The sequence below is a fragment of the Triticum urartu genome, chromosome 3 (genome assembly GCF_003073215.2).
Source record: "Triticum urartu cultivar G1812 chromosome 3, Tu2.1, whole genome shotgun sequence".
Classification (NCBI taxonomy): domain Eukaryota; kingdom Viridiplantae; phylum Streptophyta; class Magnoliopsida; order Poales; family Poaceae; genus Triticum; species Triticum urartu.
In genome coordinates, this window is record NC_053024.1 from 433,667,794 (window position 1) to 433,694,676 (window position 26,883).

Consider the following 26,883-nt stretch of genomic DNA (forward strand, 5'->3'; position numbering starts at 1 on the left):
GTCATGTCTACATAGTCCTCGGACCCGTAGGGTCCGCATGCTTAAAGTTCTATGACGATCAGTATTATGAGTTTTTGTGTTTTGATGTACCGAAGGTATTTCAGAGTCCTGTATATGATCACGGACATGACGAGGAGTCTCGAAGTGGTCGAGATGTAAAGATCAATATTGGACGACTATGTTCGGACACCGGAAGTGTTTCGGGAGGTTTCAGACATATACCGGAGTACCGGGGGGTTACTGGAACCCCGTGGGGAGTATATTGGGCCTAATGGGCCCTAGTGGGAGAAGAGGAGGGGCGGCTAAGGCAGCTGTGCGCCCCCTCCCCCTCTAGTCCGAATTGGACAAGGAGGGGGGCGGCGCCCCCCTTTCCTTCTCTCCTTCTCTCCCTTCCTTCTCTCCATAGGAGGCCGGCCCCTTCCCCTCCTCCACTCCTTAATATACGGGGAGGGGGCACCCCTTGGAGACACAACAAGTTGATCATTGATCTTTAGCCGTCTGCGGTGCCCCCCTCCATCATAATCTACCTCAGTAATATCGTAGCGGTGCTTAGGCGAAGCCCTGTTCCGGTAGCAACATCATCACCGTCATCATGCCATCGTGCCGACGAAGCTCTCCCTCGAAGATCTACTGGATCGTGAGTTCGCGGGACGTCACCGAGCCGAACGTGTGCAGATCGCGGAGGTGCCGTATCTTCGGTACTAGATCGGCCGATCGTGAAGACGTACGACTACATCAACCGCGTTGTTATAACGCTTCCGCTTACGGTCTACGAGGGTACGTAGACGATACTCTGCCCTCTCGTTGCTATGCATCACCATGATCTTGCGTGTGCGTAGGAAATTTTTTAAAATTACTGCGTTCCCCAATAGTATCATCATAGATGTGGTGGGCTCCTACTTCTATGATAAAAAATCATGAAAGAAAATGGGCTTTTCGTCCTGGGCAAGCCGGGGACGCACACGCATGATATTTTTTGGCCGTCCATGATGGGAAAAATCATGGTATAAGCGAGGGCGAGGAAAATTTCGGGGAGTTCCCGGTTACGGTGGGTGGTCGGGGCCGAGCGATGCATGAAGGGTTGCGTGTTTCTCTCGTGTAGGTACGTGTGCGTGTGTGCCATATCGCCCTAGGTTATGACTGTTATATGATGAATATCATCCAATGAATTCACCGATCCAATGCCTACGAATTTCTCTTATATTGTTCTTGCTAAGTTACTATTGCTATTGTTACTGTTGCACTTGCTACAAAATCATTGCTATCACTGCTACCGTTACCATTGCACTTGCTAGTACTATCAAAGCTATCATACTATTTTGCTACTGATCACTTTTCCGCAGATAATTAATCTCCAGGTGTGGTTGAATTGATAACTCAACTGCTAATACTTGCAAATATTCTTTGGCTACCCTTATGTCGAATCAATAAATTTGGGTTGAATAATCTAGCCTCGAAAACTGTTGCGATCCCCTATACTTGTGGGTTATCAACAGTGACCGTTGTTGGGGGTTCGTTGAATGAGTCAAGACGTGGTGAGTCTAGCCGGTTGGTTTGGGTTGGATGAGCAGTTCCTGATGGGGGTTGGATGAACAAGACCCAGTGGTAGTAGGACGTTGCCGCTGGATGAACGGGACCCCGAGGAGGCCGCCACATCCGAGCCGGTTGAGGGTGGAAGAATAAGACCCCGTAGAGGGCTGGTTGAACAGTGATCGTTATTTGATAGCACATAAGGCATTCCTTCGATATCCGGGAGTAGCATGATCTCATGGTCTAAGGAACTGATACTTGACTTGAAGAAAGCTGTAGAAAATAACTAAACGATCTGATGCTAAGCTTGCAACTGGGTCTGTCCATCACATCATTCTCCTAATGATGTGATCCCGTTATCAAATGACAACTCATGTCTATGGTTAGAAAACCTTAACCATCTTTGGTCAACGAGCTAGTCTAGTAGAGGCTTGCTAGGGACAGCGTAGTTTATGTATTCACACATGTATTTAAGTTTTCAGTCAATACAATTCTAGCATGAATAATAAATATTTATCATGAACGGAAAATATCATGTTGCCTCTAGGGCATATTTCCAACAGGACCGACCAGGGGGAAAGCCACGAGCGGTGCTAGGGGCGGGCGAGTCGGATATGCTACATTGTTTTTTTACTGGAACCGGCATTTTCTTTTGCTACGACCATGTGGCATTTTTACTACTACTGGCACCTCGAGGAGAGATGTATTTTTTAGTGAGCTCGATGCGGGGGCACTGTGTCCGGCGAATCATCGCCACTGGAGCGTGACTGTCGTGCATCGGAGCCGCGAGTGTTCCCACCGGAGCTGCAACCACGGGCACAAGTTGTTGCATCCACGGAGGCGAGAAGCGCAGGAGGCGACGCCGGACGTGGGCAGCAACCGGTGGTGAGTGCGGCTTGCAGCAGCACGGGGCGGCGAAGGAAGGAGTTCCAGGTGAGGGGGTGGCGGCCGACAGCCAGGATAACATCCAAGTGACAGGGGCAGCACCCGCGCTGCGTACGAAGAAGAAGAAGATGATGATGGGAAAGTCAATAAATAGATCGGACGACTGGGGCTCGTTGGATCGGACGGCTGGGGCGCGACCGGTCGAACTGTTGATCAGGCGCGCCGGCGCCCAGCATCTAGAAAACCAGGGCGATGCGTGATCCTTTAGAGTTTCCCAATTGGATCATCAAAAACATTCTCGATGCTTTCTTTTGTAGTACATGATCTCTGTTCTGCTAAATAAATGAAAAGTCAGTGGACACTGGATCTTAAAAAAAAAGTTTGGTCTTGAAATTTATCCGAACCCGTTCAAATCTGATGGATGTTAATCTCCATCAGATTAAAGCAAGAATCGGATAGGCATCTGGTACTAAAAACGAAGAGATAGAATCCATGTCATCCCACGAGCAAGGGTTTTAATTCCATCGTTCGCAAATCTGTCGAACTCTTCCGTTCCCGGTGGGCGGCGAGCTGGCGGCGGATCTCCATCAATTCCTTGGTGTTCTTCAGTCCCCTCCTCTCTTTCTCCTCTAGTAAACCACGCGGAGACGATCCAAGATGGGTGGGTGCTGCTGCTGTTTCCCCTCCAAACCCCCAAGGGAGAACCCAATGCACCCAACCGCAGAGCCGCTCATCCAGCGGAAGCCCAATCACACCCCTCCCTACCATCAAAGGCCCCCGGTGATCACCCATGCTCACAAGGTCGAACTCTCTCTCTTCTTTTGCTCCTTGGATCTGCTTGATGCATCAAGCGTACGACCGTGGTTGCCGGTGACTTCTGATCGTCGTGCGTTGGCTGGTCATATTCTTGCAGGGTATGAACGCTGTCGTGCGCCTGAAGACCGGCTTCGAGCGTTTCAGAACGAATGTGTACAAGTATGTCTTGAAGCCCAAAGAATTGTGTCTTTGTTCAATATGGATTTGTGCTGAATTGACTTTGTTATTCTGTGGTGGCAATTGCCACCTGGCAGCAAGAATCCGAAGCTTTTTGAATCGCTTAAGAAGGATCAGTTCCCCAAGGTATGTGCCATCTGGTTGATACTTGATACATGCATGAATGATAGAAAAACAAACTTTATTGTTCAAAGTGGCCACTGAGTGTTGTCTCCACCGAGCATTCCGTTAGCTCTGCAACTTGTGAAGTTTGTCAGTAAATTTGGAACCTTAACCAAGGATGTATTCGTGAGATATGTTAATATCCCAGTAATTACCTGCCTAGGCTAGCCTTCCAGAATGCGGTAGTGTACATGGAGCTAAACATATTACATAAACCAGGATGATAAGAAACATAGGCTACGAAGGACAATTATTTTAGTTGCTAGAAAACACTGTAGCGATTTCTCATTTTCAAGATTGCTGTTTGGGCCCAGGGTATGGCTGACCTTCATGATTCACTTGCCGGTACCTATGTTTTGGTTGAAGGTTAAATTACATGAAGGGGTGCCTGATGGCAACAACTTACCGTCTCTGGGCAATCAAGCAATTATTACACTTGCGGCAGCTGATGTGCTTCTGATATACATTTGTGCTTGTTGCTGACAACACTCTTAATTCATTCTTACTTGCAGTACATGGTGTTTGCATGTGCTGACTCGCGTGTGTCTCCAACAATAACCCTCGGGCTGAATCCAGGAGAGGCCTTCACTGTTCGAAATATTGCCGGAATGGTTCCTGTCTATCAAAAGGTAAAAAAAAAAGGTTATTCATTATGTACAATGTTTCATTCTATATTATTGTGGACTATTTAGTAACTCTAGCTTGTCTATTTGAGATGTATACTGAGCTGCACTTGCATATTGATTGCAGACAAGGCACTGCAGCGTCGGGTCAGCCATCGAGTTTGCCGTGGTTATCCTCAAGGTTGCTTCTTCCTTCTGGTTTTTAATATCCTTGATACATGAAAGTGTACTTTTATTCAGGAATACAACTGTCTCATACAATTTTGCGGTTAGTTTATTTATGCCAGTGTGGCAAGGTTGGTTGGTAAATTGATAATTAGATAATTAGTCAATCTGGTAATGACTTCGTCATGCCTTGTGCCTTCCATTTTAAAAAGGAGATAGTTTCTGTTTCATGTAGCATCTCTAATTTTCCCTAGATGTGATCCAATAAAATAAAGAATTTTGCCTCTCTCCATGGGTATATGTATGCTCCTCTTTAAGCGAAATAGGCTCTCTTTTCACGGGCATATATCTTGTCAATTGCAAATGTTGTTTAACATTTGTGTTCTGTTGGGTCCAGTCTAGGAAGGTGAAACCGTGAAAGTGATGTGCTCAGAGATGAGAACTCTCCTTAGAGGAAAAAAAATGTTATCTCTCTCGTTAAGGTATAAAAAATGTACGTTCTCTCATAGCAACTCTCGAATCAATGTGTGGCTATAGCCATTCTACCCAGCCATAAGTATCATCAGGACAGTTTATAAATTTAATCATGTGTCAAATGATTCTAATATGGAAAAGTATTGCTTCAGATCATAGTATATCGTTTGGAGTTGGTATGGTCTGTAGAACTCCGTTAGTTATATTGCACTCACTTAAAGTGTCGAAAGGGATACCCTGGATAGTTTGGGCAATCAATAAACTGACATAAACTTGCGCTTACTACCAATTATGGAAATTGGTATATTCTCCATCAAAAGAACTTGATGGACATCCATTTGGCAGGTTGAGTGCATTGTTGTGATTGGTCACAGCCGCTGTGGTGGAATTAGGGAACTACTCTCACTGAAGGATGAAGGGCCTAACACGTAGTAAGTAAATGTTTGCATACTTATTATGTACTGAAAAAAGTCATATATACACAAGGGGTCCAAATAAGGAATTACTGGATGGGCAAGGATGGACCCTATCCTATCCTATCCTATCCTACCCAAACGAGTCTTAAGAGGAGTGAACTAAAACATGGCTTCAGTATTAGTTTGTCCTCTCAGTAAGTTTTATTTGAGCTCACTGTTTGTATCGTTACTTAGCCACTTCATTGAGGACTGGGTGAAGATCGGTATGGAGGCCAAGAAGAAGGTGCAGAGAGAAAACAGGTTGTTGCCTTTCGACGACCAATGCACCGTGCTGGAAAAGGTACGATTGCTTAAAACATCTTCATTTCCTCTTGAGCAGAATAGTGGGCCAATTGTGCACCACTGATTTCCCTCTACTTACGAGCTATCCTTGGGGCACCTTTCATCTTTAGTAGTACTAGTAGTTAACTAACGTTCCATAGTACTAGTTAGATAAGCGCTCATCTTGCATTTCTGAATGGTGTGTATGCAGGAGGCCGTCAATGTGTCGCTTGGAAATTTGAAGACGTATCCGTTCGTCAAGGATAGATTGAGCAAGGGCACACTGAATGTGATTGGTGCCCGCTATGACTTCGTCCGCGGAAGCTTCGAAACGTGGAATGCCTGAAGTCAAGTAGTGCAGAAATGGTTAGCTAGCCAGTCGCAAATATTTGGTCGAAAAAGGCTTAGCTGCATGCATGGCTGTTGCTGTGGTTGCATTCCGTGTGAGTCCTTTGGGTACCGCCTAGATAGATTTTAGTACAGTACAGAAGGAAGGTAAGGCTAGTATTGGATTTGGAGGATGGCGCCTAAGGAGATAATGACCCATGTGTTTTCTAGTGCCTGTCCCTACAATCTTAATGTGAGATATGGCGTGTGTGTGTGTTTTGATGGTTTATATAATCAGGCTACCATTCTCTTTTTCCTCTCTCGATAAACTGCTTTAACACCCAGTGTCAGTTTATACGCTGATGACGCCATAATTGTTTGGTGGGGCGTCTGGTCTGCAAATGAGCTCAGACAAATCATCTGTTGCACCCATCCGCTGTCAGAACATCAATTTACAAGCGGTTCTTAAGGAGGTTTTTTTAAGGAGTCTGCGGGCAAATTAGTAGGCTTCCCCCTTACCTACTTGGGTCGCCTGAAGAAAGTCCACCTCCAGTTCGTGTTTGATCGCATCAGAGCGAAGCTTGCTAGCTGGAAGGGCAGACTGATGAACCACGCAGGGCGTAGAGCAGTGGTGCGTTCTGTCCTCTGCACGATGCCCAATTTCGCTCTCGCAGCAATTCAGGCGCCGGCGGGGTTCTACAGGGACGTAACGTGGACAAAGTTTGCAGGCGATTCCTTTGGGCACAGGAGGGCCACAGTTGACAGGTGGGAAGTGCAAGGTTACGCTGGCAATGGCTGTCCTCGTCAGCGCCAGCAGGCCATGGTTTGGTTATGAACTTCCATGCGATCAGAAGGACAGATAGAGACCTACTATTTGCCGCTGCTACCACCGTGCACATCGGAAACGGCGTTTCTGGGAGTCCAGCTGGATTTGGTTCTTTTGCCGCCCCTCTCCCCCCTCGGGGAGCACATGTAAATTTTGCTAGAGTACTCCCTTCAAGGATAGGATCTATAAAAATAAAAGGTTTACGGTAATTAACTCCATGCGCGCGCGCGTTTGTAATTGGCATGCAGATTTTGCGGCTAAATTCGAGGTGTCTCGCCCCTATAAATTTGTTTCTCTGCCTCCCATTTCCTGCAGGGGCCCATCCCTGACTTCCCTCCATACCCTCCGTTACATTCCCCTAATGCCGCCATCGCACCTCGCCGCCACCGCGGCACAATCCCCGGCCTCATCGCGAGGTCGGCGTCCCCGCCATGGCGGCGCGATGATATCCGCCTCCTGCTGTCGCGCCGCGGCCCTCGCCTCCCTCCTCGCCGCCGCCGCGGCCACCGCGTTCCTCACCTTCTCGCTGCCATTGTCCCCCAGCGTGTCCACCACCAAGCACACGGCAGAATTATTGTCCGCCGCGAGCTCCACGCCGCCGCCACCACATCCAACATTAGCTACGGCGTCACCTCCACCGCCGTCCCCGCCGCCTGCAGAACCAGCTACGTCCGCGGCGAGGCCCCGAAAACGAGAGGTATGTACGTGCCCGCATGCAGGTTGGGGATTCAAAGTAACGGTGTTGTCTATTTTCGTTCTGTGTCGTGGTGATCAGCCGTCGTATTGGAGGATGGCGCCAGAGGAGGCGCTGAGGTACGCCAAGAAGGAGATAATGGCCGCCGAGCCGGTCGTCGCCGACGACCCCGACGACCTGTACGCGCCTCTCTTCAAGAACGTCTCCCAGTTCAAGAGGTACGTACTAGCAGATACATGCTCAGCATTAATAATCTCTACGTTTCCTTAGTATGTATAATTCAGTGAGTGACTAAACGCATCATCAATTTAATTGTAGCGAAATGTGATCATCATCCAGGAGCTACCAACTGATGGAACGGATACTCAAAGTTTACATTTACCAGGACGGTCGGCGGCCCATCTTCCACACCCCTCCCCTCAGCGGCATCTACGCGTCCGAGGGCTGGTTCATGAAGCTCCTCGAGGAGAGCAGGCCGTTCGTCGTCGCCGACGCCGCCAAGGCGCACCTCTTCTACCTGCCCTACAGCTCGCAGAATCTCAGGCTCTCGCTCTACGTGCCGGACTCGCATAACCTGCGCCCCCTGGCCGTCTACCTCAGAGATTTCGTCAAGGGCCTCGCCGCCAAGTACCCCTTCTGGAACCGCACCAGAGGCGCCGACCATTTCCTCGTCGCCTGCCACGATTGGGTAATCAAATGATTCTAACATTTTCGTATCGCAGTACGATTTTACTGGAGTAATTCTGAATTTGCTTGGCAGGGACCATACACGACCACGGCGCACCGCGACCTGTCCAGGAACAGCATCAAGGCGCTGTGCAACGCTGACAGCTCGGAGGGGATCTTCACGCCCGGGAAGGACGTGTCTCTCCCGGAGACGACCATCAGGACGCCCAAGCGGCCGCTCCGGTACCTCGGTGGGCACCCCATCTCCCGGCGGCACATCCTCGCCTTCTTTGCCGGCAACGTGCACGGCAGGGTCAGGCCGGTCCTCCTCCAGCACTGGGGCAAGGGGCAGGACGAGGACATGAGGGTGTACGCTCTCCTCCCCGGCAGGGTGTCCAGGACGATGAACTACATCGAGCACATGAAGAATAGCAGGTTCTGCCTTTGCCCCATGGGGTACGAGGTGAACAGCCCCAGGATCGTGGAGGCCCTGTACTACGAGTGCGTGCCGGTGATCATCGCCGACAACTTCGTCCTCCCCTTCAGCGACGTGTTCGACTGGAGCGCCTTCTCAGTGGTGGTGGCGGAGAAGGACATACCGGACCTCAAGAGGATACTGCAGGGGATCTCGCTCCGGAAGTACGTGGCCATGCACGACTGCGTCAAGCGGCTCCAAAGGCACTTCTTGTGGCACGCCAGGCCCCTCAGGTATGATCTCTTCCACATGATCCTGCACTCCATTTGGCTCAGCAGAGTGAACCATGTTCAACTTGACAACTGAAAAAAGATCATGTCCATGTATTTGTATGGCACTGAGATTTTACATGTAAGATGGCGGTTTTGAATGAAAAAGAAAAATGTGTACATTCAAGTTGTAAGCCTCTGTCACCATTGAGTGCACGGTGACTACTGACAAGTACTCCCTCTGTAAACTAATATAAGATCGTTTAGATCACTAAAAGCTCTTATATTAGTTTACAGAGGGAGTACTCGGGTAGTACAAGTGGAGTAGCACAATGACTATTCTACTTGACAGTGAAAAGCTTAATTAGAGCACTATATGAACCTCTTTACAAGGGATTTCTGACGAGTCAGAGGTCAGGACCGAGAACAACGTACGGTATAAGTCGATCGTATGATTTCTGGCAATATAAAATGCAAAATTTACATGAAGAACGTCGGCAGTTACTCATCCCCAGAGGGAAAGGGATGAGCCGTATCTATCATAATTAGACCATGCTGAAGAGATTAGCCGTGGAGATGAGCGAGCTTGCGGCGAGCGCTATGAAGGCAAGGAAGGACAGCCACACGGAGCTGGTGATCTTCCTGTTGAAGGCGTCCTGGCTGAACCTCGACACCCACAGATTGTTGCGCGACGCGGCAGCCGAGGACGCCGACATGAGGAGATACGCCAGGACCTGCAGCAGAGCCAGGAAGACGATGATGAGGCAAGAAATGGAAGAGCAGCTCGATTGTTGGGCGTGAACGTTTCGCTTGCCTGATCAAGGAACAGGCTGACGTAGTAGCTTGACATGCTCCTGTAAATAAACCTCGCCGCGACCAGACGGCGGATCTCACCAAGCGATTGCGCGATTGAGTAGGCGCAGACGATCACGTTCATCGCCAGGGCGTACCTGACATGACATGCCATTGGGAAGAACAGAGGTTATTTCCCCCCCCCAAGAAGATGAAAGAAGCCAAGAACTCTGCTTGCAAAAGCCAGGATAATGAATTCAGGTTCAGGGACTGCGGTGGTGCTGGAGCGGTTGCTGAGCAATTGCCCAGCTTCGCTTATTTGGACCTATACCAGGGATGCCAAGAGTAATTGGCACGTTCTGTTTTTTTTCATCAACAAATAAAATCCAAGGTGAATTCTGAATTCGAATCAAGGAATGCAGACTGTTTTATCGTGTTGATGTATCGAACTAATTAACCAGAAATTAAAGGGGCCAGATAGTTACTCCAAGGTAACTGCTTCGTTAATTAAAAGGAAGATAAAAAAACTCATTCTAACCGTCAAAACCCGGCCGGACATATCCGAACTAAGTGCAGGGAGGGGGGAAAGAATCATGTACTGTAAGCAGGTGAAATGACTGACCTGTACTGATCGTAGCGATCGAAGTGATCGCCGTCCCAGCCGGACGTCCGGGCGCTGGCCATCACCGCGAAGGACGCCAGGCTGAGCACTGCCGTGGCCAGCCGCAGCGCCACCGACAGTGGCCTCCTCTCCCCGACAGCGGCCACCGCCGCCACGTCGCGAGGCACCGTGTTGGGCGCGCCTCCGTTCTCTGCTGCCGCCATCGTAGTGGCGCGATGGCGGTCGATTCGGGCCTTGCCCAGTTGCAGCGGCGACGTGACGGCTTCCTCGACAGGGTCGAACTGCACCGCGATCCCCGTGGCCGGCGGCTTCCATGCCTCCGTGCGCTTCGGCGTGCTCTGGGCGCTCTTGCTGTTGGTTGTGATTGTGGGAGCCAGGGTTAGAGGCGATGGCGACGTCAGCGACGAAGAGGGCGACGGCGAGGGAGACTTGGCGACGGACCCTTCCGACGGCGTCCGGACGAGGCCGGGCGCGAGGCGGAGCTGCGGGCGGCGGCCCGGCACCGGCGCATGCCCGGCGGCGGCACCGTCATCGCCGTTGCCGGTGGGGGAGTTGGGCGGCAGCAGGCGGTGCGGCGAGGGGAGGCGCACGGGCGAGAGGGCCGGGCTTTTGCTGGCCGCTCTCTCGTTGCCGTTGGTTTCTTGCGACCACGGTGGCGTTTCTTCGCGCGCCTCGTCCAGCGAGGGCGTCGGCGTGTGGTAATCCTCGCCGGGCGTGGAAGGCGACGAATCCGGGCGAGGCGGCGTGTCCGGCAGCGGAACGGGCGGCGGAGGCCTCAGTGGCGGCGGGGCACGGGGGGTCTCAGCCATGTGTGACCGGTGCGCGCGGGCCGTGGCAAAAGGAGGCGGGTCGATGGAAGGATGGTCTCCCGTGTTAAGTATCGGATCGGAGGTTACGTGTTGCCCTCTCGATCGGTTTAGTATATTTGATTTGCTTCCTTCCCTCCTCCTTCTCCCACCTCTTTCCTTCCTTTTGTTTTCTGTTTTCTTTTTCCGACCAGTCCGTTGCCTTTTGCTATTTTGCTGGACCGGTTCCCCCTCTTTCTCCTGAAATTTCGTTCCATTCAGTATCTAATTAGCCTCAGGTGGGCTTTCAAAAAAAAAAAACTCAGATGGAATTTAATTGTTTTGTAGTGAGTAGCAGTGGTTTCATGGTCTAGAGCATCTCCAACAGGCGCCCCATACCTGCTCCGCGCGCTAAAAAATCATTTTTTTCGTGCGCCGGAGACGCTCCAGCAGATGCTGCAAAAGAATTTAATTTTTTCATGAATACGTAAAGCTTACGTATCATTCCATTGATAGAAGAAGTAAAGAGTGAGTATAAGGGGGTAGAACGCATGACACGAGGCGTGAACATGGTGACCAAAGCAGAGGAACATGGGATGCTCAGCCCAAAGAGAAAAAACCACGGCTAAACTACTATCATAATAAGGCGTGAACATGGTGGTATTTAATTGTTTTGTAGCGAGTAGCAGTGGTTTCATGGTTAAGAACATCTCCAACAGGCATCTAAAACCTGCTCCGCGCGCTAGAACCGATCTTTTTGTGCGCCGGAGACACTCCGGCAGATGCTGCAAAATAGTTTGCACGCAAAAGAATTTAAGGCGCGCGCTTAAAAGCGCTATCACACGTTGCAAATGTTGGACGCCGGACCGCGTGTCCTTCATAATTTGCACTACGTGTATTTTTGGGCGTGTGTTTTTGGGCATGTGGAAAATCAATGTTGGCGGCGACGCGCTATAAATGCTACAGTAGCACTGTAAAATTATTTTAGCACTTGATATTTATTTTGTTGGAGATGCTCTTATACTCTACCAACAATTGCAACGCGTTTGGGAAGGGGAATGCGAGTGTAGAGCAGGATCACTGACTCTCCCACCCCCCTACCGACTTGTTGGGAGGGGGCCATGGCAGCCACCGACTGGCTCGCGGCGGAGGCGGGGCCTCCCCCGCTCCTTCTCTCCCTTTCCTACTCTCGCCCCTCCCGATGGTTCCTCCCCAATCGTGATCTCATCATCAGCAGCTGCATCTCGAAGCTCCTTCGTCATGGCCGACGGCCGTTCTGGTCGGGTCTTGGTGGCGCCTCTCCTCCCGTAGTGGCGGGCGTCGGGCGTTGGTACCTGCCTAGCCATGGGCTCTAGAGGATGTCGTTGTTCCAATGGATCTAACAAGGTGTCAATCCATGGACTGGGCCGACCGTCGCCAGGCCGCCTCGTGTGCGGACCTTCGCCATTGCGCACGGATCTGGTTTTGCGGTGCTCAAGTGTGATTTGATTTGGTTGGTCGCTGGCGGGAGGTTGGAGTGCGGGATGTGGTGGAGCGCTGGTCCGGCAGCAGGGCTGCCCGGCTGCGCATCGGTAACCCGTCTCTTGGTGGGAGGCGGGCAAGGTTTGGCCTTTCAGGCTTGCGGCAGCGGCTTCGGTTGATGGGCATGGTGGTGCCCTTGCGACGGGGGCCGTCATGCGGGTGTTGGTGGGTGGTCATGTGGGTGGCCGTGCCCTCACGGTTGTCAGAATCTTGATTCTGAATCGGATTATAGCTCCGATGGTAGGATCACAAATCGTAGAATCTTAACTATCAGAATCGTAAAAATGTAGATTCTACTAACCAATATAATAGAATCAGAGTGTTTAGTTTGAATCATAAAGTCACAGAATCGTACAATAGAATCACGATTCTGACAACCTTTGACCTTACATCCCAACTACGCCGGTCTCCTCGGTTGTCTTGGACCGGGTGAGTGTCGGTCTTCTTGGTGGTCATGGACCGGTTGGGGGTCACGCCTCTGTGAGCAAAGGTCTGTGAGGATGTGCGGTGGCGGCACCTAAGCCTTGGAGAACACCGCTGAGCACCATGCCCGGGGCTGCTCCACCTCAGTGAGGTGTTGCGAGCCCCTGACGAGGAGGATAATGTGTTACGCACCCAGTGTCGTTGAGATAATACTTGAGGCGGGTGCACGTCTTTGGAGGGGGTGACACCCGCTCTACCTTCATAGCAAATCCTTCCCAACGAGAGGCAAGGCTATCCGCCATTTGGCATCGGGACGTTGAGGCCTGGTGCCCGATGTGGCAATCGATCTGGATACCGCGATATATTGACAGGTGATATGTCTCCAACGTATCTACTTTTTCTAATGCTTTTCCTCCTGTTTTGGACTCTAATTTGCATGATTTGAATGAAACTAACCCTGGACTGACATTGTTTTCAATAGAACTACCATGGTGTTGTTTTGTGCAGAAATAAAAATTCTCGGAATGGAACGAAACTTTGCGAGGAATTTTTATATAATAAAAGAGAATTTCTGGAGCCAAGACCTGCCGAAGGGGGGCACCTGGGTGGGCACAACCCACCAGGGCGCGCCCCCCTCACCAGGTTCGCCTAGGTGGGTTGTCCCTGTTGGGGAACGTAGTAATTTCAAAAAAATTCATATGCACACGCAAGATCATGGTAATGCATAGCAACGAGAGGGGAGAGTGTGATCTACGTACCCTTGTAGACCGACAGCGGAAGCGTTAGCACAACGCGGTTGATGTAGTCGTACGTCTTCACGGCCCGACCGATCAAGCACCGAAACTACGGCACCTCCGAGTTCTAGAACACGTTCAGCTCGATGACGATCCCCGGACTCTGATCCAGCAAAGTGTCAGGGAAGAGTTCTGTCAGCACGACGGCGTGGTGACGATCTTGATGTACTACCGTCGCAGGGCTTCGCCTAAGCACCGCTACAATATTATCGAGGATTATGGTGGAAGGGGGCACCGCACACGGCTAAGAATATGATCACGTCGATCAACTTGTGTCTAGAGGTGCCCCCTGCCCCCGTATATAAAGGAGCAAGGGAGGAGGAGGCCGGCCCTAGGAGGGGGCGCGCCAAATGTGGAGTCCTACTAGGACTCCCTAGTCCTAGTAGGATTCCACCTCCCATATGGAATAGGAAAAGAGGAAGGGAAAAGGAGAAGGAAGGAAGGGGGCGCCCCCCTTCCCTAGTCCAATTCGGACCAGACCAAGGGGAGGGGTGCGACCACCCTTGAGGCCCTTTTTCTTCTTTCCCGTATGGCCCAATAAGGCCCAATACGTATTCCCGTAACTTTCCGGTACTCCAAAAATATCCGAATCACTCGGAACCTTTCCGATGTCCGAATATAGTCGTCCAATATATTGATCTTTACGTCTCGACCATTTCGAGACTCCTTGTCATGTCCCCGATCTCATCCGGGACTCCGAACTCCTTCGGTACATCAAAACTCATAAACTCATAATATAACTGTCATTGAAACCTTAAGCGTGCGGACCCTACGGGTTCGAGAACAATGTAGACATGACCGAGACACGTCTCCAGTCAATAACCAATAGCGGAACCTGGATGCTCATATTGGCTCCCACATATTCTACGAAGATCTTTATCGGTCAGACCGCATAACAACATACGTTGTTCCCTTTGTCATCGGTATGTTACTTGCCCGAGATTCGATTGTCAGTATCTTAATACCTAGTTCAATCTCGTTACCGGCAAGTCTCTTTACTCGTTCCTTAATACATCATCTCACAACTAACTCATTAGTTGCAATACTTGCAAGGCTTATGTGATGTGCATTACCGAGAGGGCCCAGAGATACCTCTCCGACAATCGAAGTGACAAATCCTAATCTCGAAATACGCCAACCCAACATGTACCTTTGGAGACACCTGTAGAGCTCCTTTATAATCACCCAGTTACGTTGTGACGTTTGGTAGCACACAAAGTGTTCCTCCGGCAAATGGGAGTTGCATAATCTCATAGTCATAGGAACATGTATAAGTCATGAAGAAAGCAATAGCAACATACTAAACGATCGGGTGCTAAGCTAATGGAATGGGTCATGTCAATCACATCATTCTCCTAATGATGTGATCCCATTAATCAAATAACAACTCTTTTGTTTATGGTCAGGAAACATAACCATCTTCGATTAACGAGCTAGTCAAGTAGAGGCATACTAGTGACACTCTATTTGTCTATGTATTCACACATGTATTATGTTTCCGGTTAATACAATTCTAGCATGAATAATAAACATTTATCATGATATAAGGAAATAAATAATAACTTTATTATAGCCTCTAGGGCATATTTCCTTCAGTCCCCACCTGGTGGCCCCGCAGACCCTGATTCCAACTCCATAAACACCTATTTTTCCAGAAAAAAAATCATGGAGAAAGAATTATCGCGATCCACGAGACGGAGCCGCCGTCACCTCCCGTTCTTCACCGAGAGACCAGATCTGGAGTCTGTTTGGAGCTCCGGAGAGGGGGATTTTCATTCTTCGTCATCACCAACCCTTCTTCATCGCCAATTCCATGATGCTCCCCACCGGGAGTGAGTAATTCCTTCGTAGGCTCGCTGGTCGGTGAGGAGTTGGATGAGATTCATCATGTAATCGAGTTAGTTTTGTTAGGGCTCGATCCCTAGTATCCACTATGTTCTTAGATTGATGTTGTTATGACTTTGCCATGCTTAATGCTTGTCACTTTGGGCCTGGGTGCCACGATTTCATATCTGAACCATTTATGTTATCACCATTATATCCATGTTCTAGATCCGATCTTGCAAGTTATAGTCACCTACTATGTGTTATGATCCGGCAACCTCGGAGTGACAATAGCCGGGACCACTCCCGGTGATGTTTGAGGAGTTCATGTATTCAATATGTGTTAATGCTTTGTTCCGGTTCTCTATTAAAAGGAGGCCTTAATATCCCTTAGTTTCCAATATGGACCCCGCTGCCACGGGAGAGTAGGACAAAAGATTTCATGCAAGTTCTTTCCATAAGGACGTATGACTATTTACGGAATACATGCCTACATTATATTGATGAACTGGAGCTAGTCGTATCGCCCTAGGTTATAACTGTTGGAAATATGCCCTAGAGGCAATAATAAAAGGATTATTATTATATTTCCTTGTTCATGATAATTGTCTTTTATTCAGGCTATAATTGTGTTATCCGGAAATCGTAATACATGTGTGAATACATAGACACCAACATGTCCCTAGTAAGCCTCTAGTTGACTGGCTCGTTGATCAACAGATAGTCATGGTTTCCTGACTATGGACATTGGATGTCATTGATAACGAGATCACATCATTAGGAGAATGATGTGATGGACAAGACCCAATCCTAAACATAGCACAAGATCGTATAGTTCGTTTGCTAGAGTTTTTCCAATGTCAAGTATCTTTTCCTTAGACCATGAGATCGTGTAACTCCCGGATACCGTAGGAGTGCTTTGGGTGTACCAAACGTCACAACGTAACTGGGTGACTATAAAGGTATACTACGGGTATCTCCGAAAGTGTATATTGGGTTGACACGGATCAAGACTGGGATTTGTCACTCCGTATGACGGAGAGGTATCTCTGGGCCCACTCGCATCATCATAATGAGCTCAAAGTGACAAAGTGTCTGTCACGGGATCATGCCATTACGGTACGAGTAAGTGACTTGCCGATAAACGAGATTGAACGAGTAATTGGATACGACGATCGAATCTCAGGCAAGTAACGTACCGATTGACAAAGGGAATGGTAATATCGGGGTTTGCTTGAAATCTCGACATCGTGGTCATCCGATGAGATCATCGAGGAGCAATGTTGGGAAGCCAACATGGGTATCCAGATCCCGCTGTTGGTTATTGACCGGAGAGCCATCTCGGTCATGTCTACATGTCTCCCGAACCCGTAGGGTCTACACACTTAAGGTTCGGTGACGCTAGGGTTGTAGAGATATGAATATGCAGTAACCCAAAAGTTGTTCGGAGTCCCGGATGATATCCTGGACGTCACGAGGAGTTCCGGAATGGTCCGGAGGTGAAGAATAATATATAGTAAGTGCAGTTACGGCCATCGGGAGAGTTTCGGGGGTCACCGGTATTGTACCGGGACCACCGGAAGGGTCCCGGGGGTCCACCGGGTGGGGCCACCCATCCGGCCCCATGGGCTGAAGTGGGGAGGGGAACCATCCCATAGTGGGCTGGTGCGCCCCCCTTGGCCCACCCCCCGCGCCCAGGGTTGAAACCCTAGGGTGGGGGGGGCGCCCCACTTGCCTTGGGGGCCACTCCGCCCTTGGCCGCCGCGCCCCCTAGGAGATCCCATCTCCTAGGGCTGGCGCCTCCCCTTGGGGAGCCTATATAAAGGGGGGGAGGGAGGGGCAGCCGCACCTTTGACTCTTGGCGCCTCCCTCTCCCCTGCTACACCTCTCCCTCTCGCAGTAGAACGGCGAAGCCCTGCTGCGGTGACTCCTGCATCCACCACCACACCGTCGTGCTGCTGGATCTTCATCAACCTCTCCTTCCCCCTTGCTGGATCAAGAAGGAGGAGACGTCACGCTGACCGTACGTGTGTTGAACGTGGAGGTGCCGTCCGTTCGGCGCTAGGATCTCCGGTGATTTGGATCACGTCGAGTACGACTTCCTCATCCCCGTTCTTTGAACGCTTCCGCGCGTGATCTACAAAGGTATGTAGATGCAATCCGATCACTTGTTGCTAGATGAATTCATAGATGGATCTTGGTGAAACCGTAGGAAAATTTTTGTTTTCTGCAACGTTCCCCAACAGTGGCATCATGAGCCAGGTTTATGCGTAGTTCTCTTTGCACGAGTAGAACACGATTTGTTGTGGGCGTAGATGTTGTCAAATTTCTTGCCGCTACTAGTCTTATTTTGTTTCAGCAATATTGTGGGATGAAGCGGCCCGGACCAACCTTACACGTACGCTTACGTGAGACCGGTTCCACCGACTGACATGCACTAGATGCATAAGGTGGCTGGCGGGTGTCTGTCTCTCCCACTTTAGTTGGAGCGGATTCGATGAAAAGGGTCCTTATGAAGGGTAAATAGAAGTTGACAAATCACGTTGTGGCTTTCACGTAGGTAAGAAAACGTTCTTGCTAGAACCCTATTGCAGCCACGTAAAACTTGCAACAACAATTAGAGGACGTCTAACTTGTTTTTGCAGCAAGTGTTTTGTGATGTGATATGGCCAAAGTTGTGATGAATGATGAATGATATATATGTGATGTATGAGATGTTCATGCTATTGTAATAGGAATCATGACTTGCATGTCGATGAGTATGACAACCGGCAGGAGCCATAGGAGTTGTCTTTATTTTTTGTATGACCTGCGTGTCATTGAGAAACGCCATGTAAATTACTTTACTTTATTGCTAAACGTGTTAGCCATAGTAGTAGAAGTAATAGTTGGCGAGCAACTTCATGGAGACACGATGATGGAGATCATGATGATGGAGATCATGGTGTCATGCCGGTGACAAGATGATCATGGAGCCCCAAGATGGAGATCAAAGGAGCTATGTGATATTGGCCATATCATGTCACTATTATTATTTGATTGCATGTGATGTTTATCATGTTTTTGCATCTTGTTTACTTAGAACAACGGTAGTAAATAAGATGATCCCTCATAATAATTTCAAGAAAATGTTCCCCCTAACTGTGCACCGTTGCGACAGTTCGTTGTTTCGAAGCACCACGTGATGATCGGGTGTGATAGATTCCAACGTTCACATACAACGGGTGTAAGACAGATTTACACATGCAAACACTTAGGTTGACTTGACGAGCCTAGCATGTACAGACATGGCCTCGGAACACAGAAGACCGAAAGGTCGAGCATGAGTCGTATAGAAGATATGATCAACATGAAGATGTTCACCGATGTTGACTAGTCCGTCTCTCGTGATGATCGGACACGGCCTAGTTAACTCAGATCATGTTATACTTAGATGAATGGAGGGATGTCTATCTGAGTGGGAGTTCATTAAATAGATGAACTTAATTATTATGAACTTAGTCTAAAATATTTACAATATGTCTTGTAGATCAAATGGCCAACGTTGTCCTCAACTTCAACGCGTTCCTAGAGAAAACCAAGCTGAAAGACGATGGCAGCAATTATACGGACTGGGTCCGGAACCTGAGGATCATCCTCATAGCTGCAAAGAAAGATTATGTCCTAGAAGCACCGCTAGGTGACGCACCTGTTCTCCCTGCGGAACAAGACGTTATGAACGCTTGGCAGCCACGTGCTGATGATTACTCCCTCGTTCAGTGCCGCATGCTTTACAGCTTAGAACCGGGGCTCCAAAAGCGTTTTGAGAGACACGGAGCATATGAGATGTTCGAAGAGCTGAAAATGGTTTTTCAAGCTCATGCCCGGGTCGAGAGATATGAAGTCTTCGACAAGTTCTTCAGCTGTAAGATGGAGGAAAATAGTTCTGTCAGTGAGCACATACTCACTATGTCAGGGTTACATAACCGCTTGGCTCAGCTGGGAGTTAATCTCCCGGATGACGCGGTCATTGACAGAATCCTTCAGTCGTTTCCACCGAGCTACAAGAGCTTTGTGATGAACTTCAATATGCAGGGGATGGAAAAGACCATTCCTGAAGTATTTGCAATGCTGAAATCAGCAGAGGTAGAAGTCAAAAAGGAACATCAAGTGTTGATGGTGAATAAAACCACTAAGTTCAAGAAAGGCAAGGGTAAGAAGAACTTCAAGAAGGACGGCAAGGGAGTTGCCGCGCCCGGCAAGCAAGCTGCCGGGAAGAAGCCAAAGAATGGACCCAAGCCCGAGACTGAGTGCTTTTATTGCAAGGAAAGTGGTCACTGGAAGCGGAACTGCCCCAAATACTTAGCGGACAAGAAGGCCAACAAAACGAAAGGTATATGTGATATACATGTAATTGATGTGTACCTTACCAGTACTCGTAGTAGCTCCTGGGTATTTGATACCGGTGCAGTTGCTCACATTTGTAACTCAAAGCAGGAGCTACGGAATAAGCGGAGACTGGCGAAGGACGAGGTGACGATGCGCGTCGGGAATGGTTCCAAGGTCGATGTGATCGCCGTCGGCACGCTACCTCTACATTTACCTATGGGATTAGTTTTGAACCTCAATAATTGTTATTTAGTGCCAAGTTTGAGCATGAACATTGTATCAGGATCTCGTTTAATACGAGATGGCTACTCATTTAAATCCGAGAATAATGGTTGTTCTATTTATATGAGAGATATGTTTTATGGTCATGCTTTGATGGTGAATGGTTTATTCTTAATGAATCTCGAGCGTAATGCTACACATATTCATAGTGTGAATACCAAAAGATGTAAGGTTGATAATGATAGTCCCACATACTTGTGGCACTGCTGCCTTGGTCACATAGGTGTCAAACGCATGAAGAAGCTCCATGCAGATGGACTTTTAGAGTCTCTTGATTACGAATCATTTGACACGTGCGAACCATGCCTCATGGGTAAAATGACCAAGACTCCATTCTCAGGAACAATGGAGCGAGCAACCAACTTATTGGAAATCATACATACTGATGTGTGCGGTCCAATGAGTGTTGAGGCTCGCGGTGGCTATCATTATGTTCTCACCCTCACTGATGACTTGAGTAGATATGGGTATGTCTATTTAATGAAACACAAGTCTGAGACCTTTGAAAAGTTCAAGGAATTTCAGAGTGAGGTTGAGAATCAACGTGACAGGAAAATCAAGTTCTTGCGATCAGATCGTGGAGGAGAATACTTGAGTCACGAATTTGGCACACACTTAAGAAAATGTGGAATAGTTTCACAACTCACGCCGCCTGGAACACCTCAGCGTAATGGTGTGTCCGAACGTCGTAATCGCACTCTATTAGATATAGTGCGATCTATGATGTCTCTTACCGATTTACCGCTATCATTTTGGGGCTATGCTTTAGAGACTGCCGCATTCACTTTAAATAGGGCTCCGTCGAAATCTGTTGAGACGACACCGTATGAGTTATGGTTTAGGAAGGAACCTAAGCTGTCGTTTCTAAAAGTTTGGGGATGCGATGCTTATGTCAAGAAACTTCAACCTGAAAAGCTCGAACCCAAGTCGGAAAAATGCGTCTTCATAGGATACCCTAAAGAAACTATTGGCTATACCTTCTACCTCAGATCTGAAGGCAAGATCTTCGTTGCCAAGAATGGATCCTTTCTAGAGAAGGAGTTTCTCTCGAAAGAAGTAAGTGGGAGGAAAGTAGAACTTGATGAAGTATTACCTCTTGAACCGGAAAGTGGTGCAACTCAAGAAAATGTTCCTGAGGTGCCTGCACCGACTAGAGAGGAAGTTAATGATGATGATCATGAAACTTCAGATCAAGTTGCTACTGAACTTCGTAGGTCCACAAGGACACGTTCCGCACCAGAGTGGTACGGCAACCCTGTCTTGGAAATCATGTTGTTAGACAACGGTGAACCTTTGAACTATGAAGAAGCGATGGCGGGCCCAGATTCCAACAAATGGCTTGAAGCCATGCAATCCGAGATAGGATCCATGTATGAAAACAAAGTATGGACTTTGACAGACTTGCCCGATGATCGGCGAGCGATAGAAAACAAATGGATCTTTAAGAAGAAGACGGACGCGGATGGTAATGTTACCATCTATAAAGCTCGACTTGTCGCTAAGGGTTATCGGCAAGTTCAAGGGGTTGACTACGATGAGACTTTCTCTCCCGTAGCGAAGCTGAAGCCCGTCCGAATTATGTTAGCAATTGCCGCATACTATGATTATGAGATATGGCAAATGGACGTCAAAACAGCATTCCTTAATGGTTTCCTTAAGGAAGAATTGTATATGATGTAGCCGGAAGGTTTTGTCGACCCTAAAAATGCTAACAAGGTATGCAAGCTCCAGCGATCCATTTATGGGCTGGTGCAAGCATCTCGGAGTTGGAATATTCGCTTTGATGAGATGATCAAAGCGTTTGGGTTTATGCAGACTTATGGATAAGCCTGCGTTTACAAGAAAGTGAGTGGGAGCTCTGTAGCATTTCTCATATTATATGTAGATGACATACTTTTGATGGGAAATGATATAGAGCTTTTGGACAGCATTAAGGCCTACTTGAATAAGAGTTTTTCAATGAAGGACCTTGGAGAAGTTGCTTATATATTAGGCATCAAGATCTATAGAGATAGATCAAGACGCCTCATAGGTCTTTCACTAAACACATACCTTGATAAGATATTGAAGAAGTTCAATATGGATCAGTCTAAGAAGGGGTTCTTGCCTGTGTTGCAAGGTATGAAATTGAGCTCAGCTCAATGTCCGACCACGACAGAAGATATAGAAGAGATGAGTGTCATCCCCTATGCCTCAGCCATAGGTTCTATTATGTATGCCATGCTGTGTACCAGACCTGATGTAAACCTTGCCGTAAGTTTGGTAGGTAGGTACCAAAGTAATCCCGGCAAGGAACACTGGACAGTGGTCAAGAATATCCTGAAGTACCTGAAAAGGACTAAGGAAATGTTTCTCGTTTATGGAGGTGACAAAGAGCTCGTCGTAAAGGGTTACGTCGACGCTAGCTTCGACACAGATCTGGATGACTCTAAGTCACAAACCGGATATGTGTATATTTTGAATGGTGGGGCAGTAAGCTGGTGCAGTTGCAAGCAGAGCGTCGTGGCGGGATCTACATGTGAAGCGCAGTACATGGCAGCCTCGGAGGCAGCGCATGAAGCAATTTGGGTGAAGGAGTTCATCACCGACCTAAGAGTCATACCCAATGCGTCGGGGCCGATCAAACTCTTCTGTGACAACACTGGAGCTATTGCACTTGCCAAGGAGCCCAGGTTTCACAAGAAGACCAGGCACATCAAGCGTCGCTTCAACTCCATTCGTGAAAATGTTCAAGATGGAGACATAGATATTTGTAAAGTACATACGGACCTGAATGTAGCAGATCCGTTGACTAAACCTCTCCCTAGAGCAAAACATGATCAACACCAGAATTCCATGGGTGTTCGACTCATCACAATGTAACTAGATTATTGACTCTAGTGCAAGTGGGAGACTGTTGGAAATATGCCCTAGAGGCAATAATAAAAGGATTATTATTATATTTCCTTGTTCATGATAATTGTCTTTTATTCATGCTATAATTGTGTTATCCGGAAATCGTAATACATGTGTGAATACATAGACACCAACATGTCCCTAGTAAGCCTCTAGTTGACTGGCTCGTTGATCAACAGATAGTCATGGTTTCCTGACTATGGACATTGGATGTCATTGATAACGAGATCACATCATTAGGAGAATGATGTGATGGACAAGACCCAATCCTAAACATAGCACAAGATCGTATAGTTCGTTTGCTAGAGTTTTTCCAATGTCAAGTATCTTTTCCTTAGACCATGAGATCGTGTAACTCCCGGATACCGTAGGAGTGCTTTGGGTGTACCAAACGTCACAACGTAACTGGGTGACTATAAAGGTATACTACGGGTATCTCCGAAAGTGTCTGTTGGGTTGACACGGATCAAGACTGGGATTTGTCACTCCGTATGACGGAGAGGTATCTTTGGGCCCACTCGATAATGCATCATCATAATGAGCTCAAAGTGACGAAGTGTCTGGTCACGGGATCATGCATTACAGTACGAGTAAAGTGACTTGCCGGTAACGAGATTGAACGAGGTATTGGGATACCGACGATCGAATCTCAGGCAAGTAACATACCGATTGACAAAGGGAATTGTATACGGGGTTGCTTGAATCCTCGACATCGTGGTTCATCCGATGAGATCATCGAGGAGCATGTGGGAGCCAACATGGGTATCCAGATCCTGCTGTTGGTTATTGACCGGAGAGCCATCTCGGTCATGTCTACATATCTCCCGAACCCATAGGGTCTACACACTTAAGGTTCGGTGACGCTAGGGTTATAGAGATATGAATATGCAGTAACCCGAAAGTTGTTCGGAGTCCCGGATGAGATCCTAGACGTCACGAGGAGTTCCAGAATGGTCCGGAGGTGAAGAATTATATATAGGAAGTTCAGTTTCAGCCATCGGGAGAGTTTCGGGGGTCACCGGTATTGTACCGGGACCACCGGATGGGTCCCGGGGTCCACCGGGTGGGGCCACCCATCTCGGAGGGCCCCATGAGCTGAAGTGGGGAGGGGAACCAGCCCATAGTGGGCTGGTGCGCCCCCCTTGGCCCACCCCCTGCGCCTAGGGTTGAAACCCTAGGGTGGGGGGGGGCGCCCCACTTGCCTTGGGGGCCACTCCACCCTTGGCCGCCGCACCCCCTAGGAGATCCCATCTCCTAGGGCCAGCGCCCCCCTTGGGGAGCCTATATAAAGGGGGGGGGGAGGGAGGGGCAGCCGCACCTTTGACTCTTGGCGCCTCCCTCTCCCCTGCTACACCTCTCCCTCTCGCAGTAGAACGGCGAAGCCCTGCTGCGGTGACTCCTGCATCCACCACCACACCATCGTGCTGCTGGAGCTTCATCAACCTCTCCTCCCCCCTTGCTGGATCAAGAAGGAGGAGACGTCATGCTGACCGTACGTGTGTTGAACGTGGAGGTGCCGTCCGTTCGGCACTAGGATCTCCGGTGATTTGGATCACGTCGAGTACGACTTCCTCATCCCCGTTCTTTGAACGCTTCCGCGCGTGATCTACAAAGGTATGTAGATGCAATCCGATCACTCGTTGCTAGATGAACTCATAGATGGATCTTGGTGAAACCGTAGGAAAATTTTTGTTTTCTGCAACGTTCCCCAACAATAACTGTCTCACGATGAATATCATCTAACAAGTCATCGATCCAATGCCTACGAATTTATCTTATATTGTTCTTGCTAAGTTACTACTGCTATCATCACTGTTACACTTGCTACAAAATTACTGCTATCACTGTTACCGTTACTATTGCTGCTGTCACTATTATCAAAACTATCATACTACTTTGCTACTGATCACTTTGTTGTAGATAATTAATCTCTAGGTGTGGTTGAATTGACAACTCAGCTGCTAATACCTTGAAATATTCTTTGGCTCCCCTTGTGTCGCATCTATAAGTTTGGGTTGAATACTCTACCCTCGAAAATGGTTGCGATCCCCTATACTTGTGGGTTATCAAGACCTTTTTTCTGACGCCGTTGCCGGGGAGCATAGCTATATTTGTTGAGTCACTTGGGATTATTATCATATTATCACTATGAAGAATCTGAAGGATGCTAAGACTAAGATATTTCCCTCAAAGACGAGGGGAGGTAAGGAACTGCCATCTAATTCTGCTTTAGATTCACCTTCTGTTATAAGTAAACTTGCAACACCACCACATGCTATTAATTCTGATATGTCGCAAGTTATTGATGATGCCACTTCTGCTATGGATAATGCTTATGATGATGCTAGTACCTTGCTTAATGATGACGTGCCACTTGGTGACTTTCTTGATAAACAAATTGCTAGAGTTATACAACATGATGTTGTTGAATCTGATGATGAGCTTGAAACTGAAACTCCTGAAACACCTGCTAGAACTAGCCCTCCTAGATATGAATTGCCAAAGGTACCAGAAGGTTATGTTATGAGTGAGGAGACAACTAGAGATATTCTGGCTTGCAGAGATAGAGATGATCTAGAGAAATTATTATGCAAGTATAAAGAAAAATCTTTGAATGCTAGAATGAAATGTGATCCTAAGTTTTCTACTTCACCTATCTTTATTGATGATAAGGATTATGAATTCTCTATCGACCTAGAGTTAATTACTTTGGTTGAATCTCATCCTTTTCATGGTTATGAAACTGAAACTATTGTGGCACATCTTACTAAGTTGAATGACATAGCCACCCTTTTTACTCATGATGAGAAAACTCGCTATTACTTTATTCTTAAATTATTTCCGTTCTCATTAAATGGTAATGCTAAAGCTTGGTACAATACTCTTGCTCCTGGCTGTGTGCGTAGTCCCTAGGATATGATTTATTACTTCTCTGGAAAATATTTCCCTGCTCATAAGAACCAAGCTGCCTTGCAGGAAATATTTAACTTTGTTAAAATTAAAGAAGAGAGTCTCCCACAAGCTTGGGGGAGGCTTTGCCAATTACTTAATGCTTTGCCTGATCATCCACTATAATGGATTGCTTCTAGGGACTTCCTAGATAGTTGTGCTGGTTGAGTTTTCAGGGAACGAACTGTTGGACAAGGTGAGGAACTATTGCATAACATATTGAAAAATTATGATGATTGGACTCTTCTTGAACCACCGGCTAAACCCAATCCGAAGAAGAGGGGTATATTATATCTCAGTCCTAAAGATATGCAAGAGGCAAAGAAATCTATGAAGGAAAAATGTATTAAAGCTGAGGATGATAAAAGTTTACCTCCTATTGAAGAAATACATGGGCTTAATACACCACCACCACTGCCTAAGGTGGTAGAGGTAAATTCTCTAATGAAGTTCAATGATAATGACAATCCTCACAATATGCATCCTAGCCAATGCCTTTATGAGTTTGAAAACTACATTAGAAAACAAGATCACTTCAATGCAAATGTTATGAAACAATTGAAATACAATTCTGATATGATTTCTCGCTTGAGTGACTTGTTATTTAGAATATCAAATTATGTTAGAGGTGTTGGAAAGCATGCTTTTATGGTTCAAACTCAGTTAGAACAAGTTGCTAAATCTCAAAGAGAGTTACTAGACGAAATGAATAATAATATGCATGACTTTGATGTTAGAGTTGCAACTAGAGGAGGTAAAATGACTCAGGAACCACTTTATCCTGAGGGACACCCAAAAATAATTGAACAAGATTCACAAAGAGCTAACACTAGTGCACCTAGTTCTTCTAGAAAGAAAATGA

The 26,883-nt window shown here is 47.8% G+C and overlaps 2 protein-coding genes across 2 annotated transcripts; both read left to right on the forward strand.

The window, feature by feature from the left end:
* Positions 1–2,849: 2,849 nt before the first annotated feature.
* On the forward strand, positions 2,850–6,208 carry LOC125544222 (carbonic anhydrase, chloroplastic-like). The gene is made up of 8 exons (XM_048707834.1): positions 2,850–3,216; positions 3,329–3,390; positions 3,486–3,534; positions 4,083–4,199; positions 4,321–4,374; positions 5,178–5,263; positions 5,483–5,588; positions 5,781–6,208. Exons 1-8 carry the CDS (start codon positions 3,073–3,075, stop codon positions 5,913–5,915), a joined length of 753 nt encoding a protein of 250 aa, XP_048563791.1. The 5' UTR covers positions 2,850–3,072; the 3' UTR covers positions 5,916–6,208.
* Positions 6,209–6,847: 639 nt separating this feature from the next.
* LOC125544223 (probable glycosyltransferase At5g03795) lies at positions 6,848–9,584 on the forward strand. Its single transcript, XM_048707835.1, has 6 exons — positions 6,848–7,634; positions 7,756–8,104; positions 8,177–8,790; position 8,836; positions 9,160–9,202; positions 9,316–9,584. The coding sequence occupies exons 1-6, from the start codon at positions 6,940–6,942 to the stop codon at positions 9,582–9,584; spliced, it is 1,971 nt and encodes a 656-aa protein (XP_048563792.1). The 5' UTR covers positions 6,848–6,939.
* The last annotated feature ends 17,299 nt before the right edge of the window (positions 9,585–26,883 follow it).

Coding starts and splice junctions, on each gene's coding strand:
- LOC125544222 (XM_048707834.1), top strand. CDS start 3,073: ATGGGTGGGTGCTGCTGCTGTTTCCCCTCCAAACCCCCAAGGGAGAAC. Junction 4,375..5,177: donor TTGCCGTGGTTATCCTCAAG/GTTGCTTCTTCC, acceptor TCCATTTGGCAG/GTTGAGTGCATTGTTGTGAT. Junction 5,264..5,482: donor GATGAAGGGCCTAACACGTA/GTAAGTAAATGT, acceptor ATCGTTACTTAG/CCACTTCATTGAGGACTGGG.
- LOC125544223 (XM_048707835.1), top strand. CDS start 6,940: ATGCGCGCGCGCGTTTGTAATTGGCATGCAGATTTTGCGGCTAAATTC. Junction 8,105..8,176: donor TCGTCGCCTGCCACGATTGG/GTAATCAAATGA, acceptor TTTGCTTGGCAG/GGACCATACACGACCACGGC. Junction 9,203..9,315: donor AGGACCGAGAACAACGTACG/GTATAAGTCGAT, acceptor TATCATAATTAG/ACCATGCTGAAGAGATTAGC.